At 37.0% G+C, this 13,030-nt stretch overlaps 1 protein-coding gene across 1 annotated transcript in view; it reads right to left on the reverse strand.

The window, feature by feature from the left end:
- Positions 1–1,931: 1,931 nt before the first annotated feature.
- The window catches only part of LOC118765378, a 63,638-nt gene continuing 52,539 nt past the window's right edge, over positions 1,932–13,030 (reverse strand). Inside the window, exon 2 of the mRNA XM_036507339.1 lies at positions 1,932–1,978. Coding sequence (XP_036363232.1) covers positions 1,969–1,978 — 10 coding nt within the window. The 3' untranslated portion in view covers positions 1,932–1,968. The remainder of the gene's footprint in view (positions 1,979–13,030) is intronic.

Consider the following 13,030-nt stretch of genomic DNA (forward strand, 5'->3'; position numbering starts at 1 on the left):
CCGCCGAGGTCGACTTTGCCTTTCATCCTTTCGGGGTCGATAAATAAAGTACCAGTTTTGCAACTGGGGTCATTGTAATTCCTTTGTCCTTGTTTGTCCCTTCTATGTTTAGCCCCTTGTGGGCAGTAAATAAATATATATATAAACACATGCGAGCTACACCCTTATAACATTAGGGATTCAAATCAAGTGCGCAAGCGCATTCATATAGCTAACAGCAAATAATTAATTTTTAAAACTGCTTACTATATAAGCCTCAGAATTAGAATGTTTTTCTGTGTAAAGCATAGGGGTAAAAAAAACTTGAATTTATTACCAGTGGTTTGCATGCATAATAAAAATCACAAGACAACATATTTTCATATATAAGAGTGTATAAAGATATATACTCAAAGAGAAGACCCATTTCAGGACTTCTTACATGCTGAAACGGGAGTTAAACGCAATCACAAGAAGATAATTCTAAAGGCGTGCCGATAAAGCACCAGAATGAAAGGAATTATTATTTTTAGTTAATCCCATACTCGAGTTTTCCTATTAATGAGCAAATATGGGTTTAACCAAAATGAGCAAGTGTGAGATTAACTAAAAATAATAATTCCTTTCATTCTAATGCTTTATCGGCGTGCCTTTAGAATTATTTTTTCGTAGTTGGATTTAACTTTCCTTTTAGCATGTAAGAAGTCCTGCCATGGGTCTTCGCTTTGAGTATATATCTTTATACACTCTTTTATATGAAAATATGTTGTCTTATGACTTTTATTACGCATGCGAACTACTGGTTCAATTGACGTTTCATTAAAAGACATACCTGTACCACCCAGGAAGGAGTATATGAAAGATTTAATTACCAAGATTACTGAATTTATTTTACATTCACGCTAGTAAACATAAATATATTTAAATTCAGTCTTTTCTTGGATCTGTAAATCTTTATATATTAAACATTACATTGAAGAGATTGTTACCCACAAAGAATGGATTTTTATGTTATTATGGGTAAGAATCGAAACAATTGTATGTAATTTGTATTTGATATTTATTATTTATTATATTATATTATTATAAAAATATAATATAATATGTTAATAAATTTTAATTTTTGAATTGACAATTGTATATCTCCATTTTCTTTTCATTTATATATATATATATATATGCACGTATTATGTATATCGGAGTTGTACATGTCTGACAAGCGAATTGTCCAATGACCGTGCAATGAAGTTAAAGGAATTACACCGTGCAGGAATCATTTTAGCCATTCAAAAGCACAGAAATTGTTCTCTTCATATAATCACTCATTAGTTTGTGTCAAAACTTTTCGCTGAACTGCCAGCGACCCCGTCACTGGTAAAACCTGTAAGTTACAGTGAAGCTGTAACTCAGTGGACTGAAGTGATTTGCGAGGATTTATGTAGCGAGAATTAGTTTGAAAGAATGCATCGGGTGTTTTGACAAGATTTTACATCCTAATAGTATGTAGGATCCTTTTCTTTTACTCTCTTTATACAATAAAATCCTTTGAAATTATCAGTAAATAACAAAGCAATAATTTTCGATATCTCAAATATAGAGAGAGCAAAAAAAAAAAAAAAAAATGGGGTGGGATCCGTGCACCACGAAAATCACTAATGCCAACGGATGTTTACAATACTAATATACATAAAGCTTTAGTGTATCTTAACAAAATAAGGAAAGAAATTGATATTGAATAATGACGACATATATATATAGTACTATTTCATTTTCCAAAAATGTGACATGCTGTTGTGTTAATTTATTAAGGATGTAAAAATAATTCCAAATACAAAAAAACAAAAAAATTATATGCGCAAATTCACTTGAATTGAAAACATTGCTAGTAAGTAACTTGGCTTACGTTCTTTCTCCTTTCTTTCACTTTTCTTAATTCTCCCGCACTGCCTTTTTCTCTCACTAACTCGCATTTTATCCTCTTTTTGTTACTCAGCTGAGTCTGAGGAATAAAGGAGTTGGAGAAAATAAAGTAAGAGAGTGTTTAAGAAATTAACTAATAAAGAAAAAAAAACGTCTTTTTTATTAGCTAATAATAAAAAAAGGAGAGTGACAAGTATACAAGATCGATCCAAACAACTCCAAAATAGATAATATTCCCTTTACCGTTATTGATGATCAAACATTTCATTTAGTCGATCAATCAGCTAGGTTTGTGAAAGCCCTTTCGTCATTCGCAACCACTTTAATGACATTCCCTCTCTGCTTCATGTCTGTCTGTCTGTCTCCTCTATTTTAACCATTGTATACACGTTATAAATCAAATGAATGTAATTTCAAACATCCTCTTTACTTCGAGCATTTCGGATTTCTAAATATCTCTTTCTTTACTACCCACAAGGGGCTAAACACAGAGAGGAAAAACAATGACAGACAAACAAATTAAGTCGATTATATCGACCCCAGTACGTAACTGGTACTTATTTAATCGACCCCGAAAGGATGAAAGGCAAAGTCGACCTCGGTGGAATTTGAACTCAGAACGTAGCGGTTGACGAAATACCGATAAGCATTTCACCCGGCGTGCTAACGATTCTGCCAGCTCGCCGCCTTATTTCTAAATATCTTACACGTTCTTCCTGTCTTAAGCACCTTTTCTGATTCTTTTACCACCCATTGTTTCTCTGTATGTCTGTCATTCTCTCTCTCTCTCTCTCTCTCTGTCTTAAACGCGTGTGCGCTTCCATAGACACTCCATCTTCTCACGCCCTTTTATGTGCTCTCTTCCATGTTTAATATCTTTCTCAAGCTGTTTGCTCTTCCATACATCTTTTCACTCCTTTGTTCTTTCTCTGCTTCTTCCTGTTCTTCTTCCGTTTCCTTCTTTCAATCTCTATTGCTCCCGCTGTCGCATTCATCCAATTCACATCGCCGATTCACTCTCTTTCTCATTTCAATCTTTCCTTCTCGCTTTCCGTACACTCACGCACACTCACATACACACGCACACACACTCATACACACGAACATATATTCATATATATGTGTGTTGTATGTGGGTGCGTGTGTATGCATATGTGTGTGCATATAAATACATATATATATGTATATGTTTCTATATATATGTGTGTGTGTGCATAATTAAGAGAAATAACCTAGAATTGCTAAACTGAATTTTTCCCCTGTAAGTTTGGAATTATATTCCCTACTATTACACACACACACACGCACATACACACATATACACAGTTGCTCGATCTGGTGGTGGTGGTTGTGGGGAGAATGGGCCAGTCGATTATATCGACTCCAGTACACAACTAGTACTTAATTTATCGACCCCGAAAGGATGAAAAGCCAAGACGACCCCGAAAGGATGAAAAGCAAAGTCGACCCCGAAAGGATGAAAAGCCAAGTCGACCCCGAAAGGATGAAAAGCACAGAACGTGAAGACGTACAATATGCCGCTAAGCATTTTGCCCGGCGTGATAGCGATTCTGCCAGCTCACTGCTCTTAATACGAGAATTAATACGAGAATTAATACTAAAAAACAGTTTTGTAATTGCATCATATGGAAAGTCAAGCCTTGGGGGCTTTAATAATTTTCTGTACACGTTAATGAGATTTACAGAACCCAATCTCGATTCTCACAAAATGTTTTTACCATTTTTTCTATTCAGTATACATCAATGTTGCTGAAGAATTCTAAGTCCTAATATCGGCTAAGAAAAGCTTACAACTAGTTTTACAGTTCAGCACTGTATTTATCGACCCCGAAAGGATGAAAGGCAAAGTCGACCTCGACTGAATTTGTGTGTGTGTGTGTGTGTGTGCGTGTGTGTGTGTGCGTGTGTGTGTGTGTGTGCACTGTCTCTCTGTCGGTTCTAATTATTTGTTAATCCAATAATATTCAATAAGTTTCTTGCGTTTAAAATTAATTTCTAAAACATCCAGAATTCCATAACTTCTCTCTTGATTTTGTAGAAGCCTGAGTCGTGTTTCAACTTGTCTTTCTCGGAGACTTTTAATCAAAGCCGAAAATATTTTGTATTTTCATTAGACGAAACTAGATCCAATGCTGTCGTATTTCTTAGCTTAGTTTTTTTGGGGTTTTTTTTCAGTGCCGGTTAGCCTCGAAAATAATCATTCGCTTACTGGTTGTCAACAGTGAATGCATAATTTGACTAATCTGGCATTTCAGATTCAGCAACTGAATTTTTAGATAATGCTGCTTTACACTAAAATTTAGTCAATAATAACATCTGGCTGAAAGTGACCAATTTGTGCCATTAGCTCACTACCACTTCAATTTTAGATTGATCAGCGGAAGCTAAAAAGGAGAACAGCAAAAGATTGGTGAGTATCATCATCCTCATCATCATCATCACCATCGTTTAACGTCCGTTCTCCATGTTAGCATGGGTTGGACGGTTCGACCGGGGATCTGGGAAGCCAGAAGGCTGCACCAGGCTCCGGTCTTATCAGGCAATGTTTCTACAGCTGGATGCCCTTCCTAACGCCAACCACTCCGTGAGTGTAGTGGGTGCTTTTTACGTGCCACCTGCACTGGTGCCAGGCGAGGCTGGCATCGGCCACGGTCGGATTGGTGCATTTTACGTGCCACCTGCACGGAAGCCAGTCGAGGCGGCACTGTATGTTTGAAGAAAACACACAACGATATTTTCATAATCGTTAGAATGATTTTAATATTTGTCGTTACACAAAGACGGCGAGCTGACAGAATCGTCAGTATGCCGGAAGAAATGCTTAGTGTCATTTCGTCCGTCTTTTACGTTTTTGGTTTAACTACTGCCGAGTTTAAATACTCCTTTGAGGATCGATAAAACAAGTACCAGTCGAATACTGGGGTCGATATAATCGACTTACCTCTTACCCTGAAATTTCTGGCCTTGTACCAAAATCTGAAACCACTATGTCTAGTAACACGATTCAAGAGCTGTTTGCACATCTATCTCAAAAGATTAGATGTGTTTTTGTGTGACATTTTTTTCTAGGGAACTTTGGATGAAATTTAAGGGAATTTGCATTCAAAGTGAATTTTTTTCACGTAGGAGATACTATGATTTAGTGTCTGAATTTGTTTCAAGATTCACTAATTTAAGATGCAAAATTCTTGCAGGCATTCACAATATAAAACTACGTAGTTCATCTAATTTACTACAGTGATTCACCATTTCTTCTTGGAATAGTAAATTATATTTTCATTTTCTCTCAACACAAGTCTTATAAATATTAAGTAAAGTTCGTTAGTTGTATCTAAGTACATTGTATGCAATTCCCCTGCATAATACTTGTCGCAACTAGAAGATTCCATTTGCCAATGTAATTTTAATGTACCCCACTGGCGAAGAATTCTTTTTACAGTTTATTTCTCACTAACAATCTTGTGGCTGGAAGCGAAATCATTTTCAATGGTTCCTCGCCAGCGTTCATTAATTTGTATATTTCCATACAGTGCAGAACTGTAAAACTAGTTGTAAGCTTCTCTTAGCCGATATTAGGTCTTAGAAGGTAATTCTTCAGCAACATTGATGTATACTGAATAGAAAAAAAATGGTAAAAACATTTTGTGAGAATCAAGATTGGGTTCTGCAAATCTCATTAACGTATACAGAGAATTATTAAAGCCCCAAAGGCTTGAATTTCCATATGATGCAATAACAAAACTGTTTTCTAGTATTAATTCTCATATTAAGAGCGGTGAGCTGGCAGAATCGCTATCATGCCGGGCAAAATGCTTAGCGGCATATTGCACGTCTTCACGTTCTGAGTTCAAATTCAGTCGAGGTCGACTTTGCCTTTCATCCTTTCGGAGTTGATAAATTAAGTACTAGTTGTGTACTGGAGTCGATATAATCGACTGTTCCATTCTCCCACCACCACCACCACCAAATTTGAGGCCTTGTACCTATAATAGAAAAGAATCGTTAGCACACCAGCAGAATTCTGAGTGCCATTCCATCCGTCTTTACGTTCTGAGTTGAAATTCCATCGTGGTCGACTTTGCATTTCATACTTTCAATGTTGATAAAATAAGTACAACTTGAATTCTGGGGTTGATGTAATCGACTTACCCCACCCACCAAACTTGTGCCGAAATCTGACACCAATGTTAATTCCCACATGAAAAGCAATGGATTTGTCAGAATCATGAATGCGTCGGTAGAAATGCTTCGACTTATTCGTTCCAAACCATTACACTTTGAGTTCAAACCCGTCGTGCTCACTTTTTGGCTTTCACTCGTCAAGGATCGAGAAAATAAAGCACTACTCCAGTACTGGAGTTGATTTAATCTATCAACTTCTCTTCACAAATTTCTAGCTCTGTGCCTATCTTAAAAATTTATAACGAAGGAATTATAAATATATAGGCGCAGGAGTGACTATGTGGTAAGTAGCTTGCTTATGAACCACATGGTTCCGAGTTCAGTCCCACTGTGTGGCACCTTGGGCAAGTGTCTTCTAATATAGCTTCGAGCCGACCAAAGCCTTGTGGGTGGATTTGGTAGACGGAAACTGAAAGAAGCCTGTCGTATATATGTTTATGTATATATATATGTGTGTGTGTGTGTGTTTGTCCCTCCCAACATCGCTTGACAACCGATGCTGGTGTTTTTACGTCCCCATAACTTAGCGGTTCGACAAAAGAGACCGATAGAATAAGTACGAGGCTTACAAAGAATAAGTCCTAGGGTCGATTTGCTCGACTAAAGGCGGTGCTCCAGCATGGCCGCAGTCAAATGACTGAAACAAGTAAAAGAATAAAAGGATTAGTAGCTTCCTCAAAGCACCCAATAAAATACATTTATATTCTAAGACCAAACGCCACCGATGTTATAATTTTTTTACCTCCTGACCACCTGGTACCTTCCTCATTTCTCTGTCACTCCGACATGTAATATTCAGCTGCTCACTTTTTCAAAATTTGAGGCTTTGTGCCTTTGTAAGGAAAGCCTATTAATTTCACAACTTGATACAACCAGCAGTAGTTTTTATAACAGAATATAACTAAAGATATTCTTCTGTATTTTATTATATTTATCATACACTCACGCAGATGCTTTTCACAATTATCGCCCAACAGCAAAGAAAACCGATTATTAAATAAGATTTCAATTTGTTCTTTCAGTAAAGAAAAAGCAACAGTATTCTGTTTCCTTTTTTTATAAGTGTCATCCATTTTGTTCTATGTGGTTTCAAATTAGATGTAATTAATGCTGAAGAATTCCCTTTTATTAATAAGTTTTCCGAAATGATTAATGCTATGAATACTTACATGGTAGCTCCAAATATCGCTAACTGTAATTCTCTAAGAATCGTTTAACTTCGTAAAATGTTTAATTTAGTGTAATGTATTTGCCTCGGCTTATGCTGTACTGTCGATTTCAAAAAAGGAAGAAATGGCACTATACATGGCTATCAACGACGGGAAGCTTTATAATGTGTAGGAAAAAGAAATATCGGTTTCAAATTTGAACTTAAGGGACGCAATTTCAAGAAGGGGGTAAATCGATTACATCTACTGGTACTTATTTTATAGAACCCAAAAGGATGAAAGGCAAAGTTGCTTTCGGCGGAATTTGAACTCAAAAGGTAATGACTGACAAAATGCCGCTAAGAATTTTGTCCGATGTGCTAACTATCTTCTTTCCTCTTATATTTAAAATTCAAACATTGAAACTTGACACAACTTAATTTAATATAGAAGGGATTGTCTCCCCTATAACAGGTGACCACCAAGAATACACAGCTTGAATGAAGTTCTAATCTTGTTATTTGGCTATTGAAACAACTATGATAGTTTGTTGAGAACTCGAGTTGATTTCAGTGCTATTTTCGTATGTTTAATTGAATAAAAAATGCTTTGTTGAATCGGTTTTTGTTTGTTCGTATTTCAAAATTGCAAGGTTTACACTTTTTTTGTTATCGCATTTCATTTCTCACACCCAATTTGAAAAATTGTAAATCCATTAACCAGAATTTTTGGAAATGTTTTATCGTATATCTTATCACGTGCTCGTGATAAGATTGGAATGATCGAGATTTATTTCAAAAGTACTTAGTTTGTTCAAACTTCTCTTTCGTGACTGAATATTATTAACTACAACATCTTATTCACTTTATTATACCGGAAAGTCTCTACATAGTCTCTCGACATGCTAGAAATAATAATCTCAATCCATACTTGTCATCTTAAGAGAATAACAGTAATAAAAATTAGATTACTTCACTATATTTATGATAGTGTTAACGTTAGAATAATTATTAATAAACCCTTGACATGTGGAGGTGCAATGGCGCAGTGGTTAGGGCAGCGGACTCGCAGTCGGAGGATCGCGGTTTCGATTCCCAGGCCGGGAGTTGTGTGTGTTTATTGAGCGAAAACACCTAAAGCTCCACGAGGTTCCAGCAGGTGGTGGTGGTGGTGGTGGTGACCCCTGTTGTACTCTTTCGCCCCAACTTTCTCTCACTCTTTCTTCTTGTTTCTTGAGTAACGTTGCGATTGAATGGCGTCCCGTCCAGCTGGGAGGAGTACATACGCCACAGAAACCGAGAAACTGGGCCCATGAGCTTGACTAGGCTTGAAAAATGCGCATAAATAAAATAAAGCCCTTGACATACTCATACTAACACAGACAAAGAGTACTCCTATCAGCAACCGTTTGCTAAACAATGTGACCATCATTGTCTTCTCAACGTATCACAATCTTGGATAAATTATTCTCTAGCATTCGCGAACCTAGTTACAATATACTAATTACTAATAACTATCAGAATATTTCGTTTGAAATTAGTTTTAAGCAATATTGAAATATTATATTGAATTTGTGAAGAAAATATTCTAAAACATTAACGTGCCCATGGAATGATTGCATGAACGATCTTATCAGAACTTGTAATATAATTAGTAATGCTGCGACAGCTATTGTATGATGCAATCAGCAATAAACAATCAACAATTAAATAAATATCAATGGAAAGTATAAGTTAGCGGAATCTTGCTTTACTTGCTCTTTTCAATTTACTTATGGAAACTCTTATGGACTACAATACTCTTTTACTCTTTTACTTGTTTCAGTCATTTGACTGTGGCCATGCTGGAGCACCGCCTTTAGTCGAGCAAACCGACCCCAGGACTTATTCTTTTGTAAGCCTAGTACTTATTCTATCGGTCTCTTTTTGCCGAACCGCTGATTTACGGGGGACGTAAACACAACAGCATCGGTTGTCAAGCGATGTTGGGGGGACAAACACAGACACACAAACATACACACACACACATATATATATATATGCGACGAGCTTCTTTCAGTTTCCGTCTACCAAATCCACTCACAAGGCTTTTATTAGCCCGAGGCTACAGTAGAAGACACTTTCCCAAAGTGCCACGCAATGGGACTGAACCCAGGGTCATGTGGTTGAGAAACAAGCTTCTTACCACATATATATCACAAATAAAATAGAAAGGTAGCTTGGAATTCTTTTAAAATAAGCCCCCAAAAGTAGTTAATACTGCAAATTTCTGAAAAAGTTGCTTCTTGAAAAGTTGCTTCATATACTACTTGTACAGCAGTCTGGCAATACTCTTCTCAAAACTTACATTTTCCATAATTTTCTCCTCTCACCACCATATGCAAATATTTTTCCTCTTGTATTTTATTCTTAATAAATATTTCTTCTGCTATATTCCCATCAACCGTTATCATTGTCGATATCTGAAGAGACTGCCAATTCCTTTGTAAATTTGTCCAAGTTTAATTAACGTGCCAAATCATCTTGTTCACATTCCAGATAGTAAAAAAGTGAGATTTTACTATTAATCTCTGTTCACAAGAAATATTTCACTATAATTGCTATCATAGCTTGGGTTATATCAGTTCTGCACATCTTCCTTTAGTCTTTAAAAAACGATAAATATTATTGATACATCTAAAAAAAGAAAAAAACCGTAAGAAAAACTATCTTCAAACAAGCGTAATCTGTTAATCTTTATGGTATATAAATCAGTGTTTACTGTAAAATATCTTTAGTTTTAAACGAAATCTGCCGTCTTTGATAACAGACTCCACTTCCACCGAAGTGGAAAATTCGTTTTGACACGTTAACAGTGAATCAGTGCGTAGTATGTTTTCTAGAATATCCGCCGATCAAGGTTGACCATTCATTTGCAGATATACATTTGCAGGTCTAGGCTAGTTTTATTTTTTAAAAAAAAGGAAGACTATCGGTTGCCCTAGTACTTATTCCGATAGAACAAGTACTAGGCTTCCAAGAATAAGCCGACTAAAGGCGGTGCTCTGAAACAAGTAATAAAAGAATATATATATATATATATATATATATATAATAGAAATATGTTTCAAAAATAAAATAGAAACTACACATGGAAAAGATATGGGGAAAGTAAGAAGGAAAAAGCGAAAATGCACATTGAATATAAAAAAAATAATGGCTTTTTTTATGAAAAGTAGCGATAAATAAATACAATTAGATAAACTGAGGTAGAATTAAGAGGAGTTAAATTCATTATTTGGAATTGTTAAAGAGATTCAAAGTCAAACCGGTGTCGTCATTGCTGTTCACTGGCTTTGAATACGTACCAATTATCAAACGGTGTCGGGTCTACTAGTCCCTGAGTTAAAATATTGCGTAAAGGAGGTTAGTAGTTTTGGACGTGGTGCAATTAGGGCCGATATAATACTGTAATATGAATGGTATAAGGAATTTATGGATGTTAGTGGCATTATTGGTAAGGTTAGTAGTGTTCTGTTTTATGTTGTGTTCATGTTAAGTTGTGGATGATATTTATTGATGAAAGTTGCTTATTTATTCATTCTTTGTTGTACTGAAGTGTTCTGTGAACATTGATAGAAGGGGAAAATTAGAAAATTATGATTAAGGTTCCGAGCACACCTATCTATGTATTCACTGACCTGTATCTGTCTATTGTGGGAGGCGGATTTGTTCTTTGTGAAGAGTGGTTCTTCGACGGAGTGATATTCCCGTTTGGCCCAATATATTGTTTATTACGATAAGTATAATGTAAATTGGAGGAGCAATGGCCCAGTGGTTAGGGCAGCGGAATCGCGGTTTCGATTCCCAGACCGGACGTTGTGTGTGTGCTTATTGAGCGAAAACATCTAAAGCTGCACGTGGCTCCGGCAGGGGGTGGTGGTGACCCCTATTGTACTCTTTCGCCGCAAATTTCTCTCACTCTTTCTCCCTGTTTCTTGAGTAATGCTGCGATGGACTGGCGTCCCGTCCAGCTGGAGGGACATACGCCATAGAAACCAGGAAAGCGGGCCCATGAGCCTGGCTAGGCTTGAAAAGCATAAATAAATAAAAATAATGTAAATTATATTGCCAGTCTCACTGTGGGAAGAAGAAGAAGACGAAGAAGAAGAAGTCGACGATAACAGGCTATAATAATAGTGGAAAATATGTATTCACAACTAACAAGAGAGAGAAAAAAGAGAAAGGAAGATAAACAGAAAAAAAAAGAAGAAGAAGAGAAAGAGTCAAAATGTTACACAGGCACACGTACACTTACAAATACTTATTTGCAGGTAAGTAGGAATTCACAGAAATATTTTATACGCCGAAATTTGAATTTTAAAATTTGGTGTCGCTAAAGAGTTAGAAAGAATTATAGACAATTTTTGTTAATATCAGCGATATATATATATATATATATATATATATATATATATATATATATGTACCTCCATCCACAACAAACACACCGACTCACAATCATACTCAACTTCTCCTCCCACCCTACCCACACCAAGCTCTTCGTCCCTTACTCCCAATTCCTCCGTCTGCGCAGGCTCTGCAGTGACAACCATGACTTTGAGACTCAGACTCAACTCATGGCTCACCACTTAATCCTTCATGGATATCCCCCACCACTATCCACACAGCCCTTGCGAGATCACGTTCCGTGGACCGTGCCTCTGCTCCCGCCCACGCTGCGCATTTGCCCCTACCTTTCCAACACCACCATCCTCACAGGTAGCCATTATCGTCCCTATCATATCACCGACTCCTTTACCTGCACTTCTAGCAACGTCATTTACTGCATCTCCTGCTCTTTCTGCCCTTTTCTGTACATCAGTCAAACGGGACACCGAATGGCTGACCGGTTCGCAGAACCCCTCAGAGACATTAGACTTGGCAATGACGCCCGGGTCTCGCACCATTTCCGGTCATTCGCTAAAACACCTGTCTGTGTTCCGATTGTCTTTACACGAGGGCCATCCAGACTTCTGCCTTCGATGTGAACAAGAATTAATCTTCTCTCTTCGCTCCTTTACGCCACACGGGCTCAACTCCTCTCCTGTCTTCATCTGCCACCTACTTCTTCTCTTCGCTCCTTCCCACCTCTCCTCTCTACCTCTGACACCTACTTCCTCTCTTCATTCCTACCCATTTTCTCTCTTCATTGATGCCCCGCCACCCACACACCCCACGTCAACATCCTACACCCGCTTTCACACACCTAGATCCCCACATCCCAACGTCTACCAAATCCACTCAGAGGGCTTTGGTTGGCTCGAGGTTATATTAGAAGACAGTTGCCCAAAGTCCCACGTTGTAGGACTGAACCCAGAACTATGTAGTTGGAAACCAACCTCATCAGATAGCCAATCCTGTGTGTGTGTGTGTGTGTGTGTGCACGCATGTGTATGCGTGTGTACATACAGAGGCGAGCACACACACACACATATGTACATATAGTAAATATATATACACATATACATACACAATGTGTTACATAAATGTATTTATATATACATATGTGCACCCACATACACATATAAGTATGTATATATGTGTGTTCGCGTATATGTTTGCATATGCATATATTTACACGTATATATATATACAAACACTCACACATAATTTGCTGAGTCATTCATAACTCACATCTAAAGAACCATTTAAAGTTCAAGTAAAAAATTTAATACGTTTAACCTTTAAATGTTCGACTTTTGAATATTAAAATATAAAGTAAAATATTCGATTATTTTA

This window comes from Octopus sinensis, linkage group LG11, assembly GCF_006345805.1.
Source record: "Octopus sinensis linkage group LG11, ASM634580v1, whole genome shotgun sequence".
NCBI classification, from domain to species: domain Eukaryota; kingdom Metazoa; phylum Mollusca; class Cephalopoda; order Octopoda; family Octopodidae; genus Octopus; species Octopus sinensis.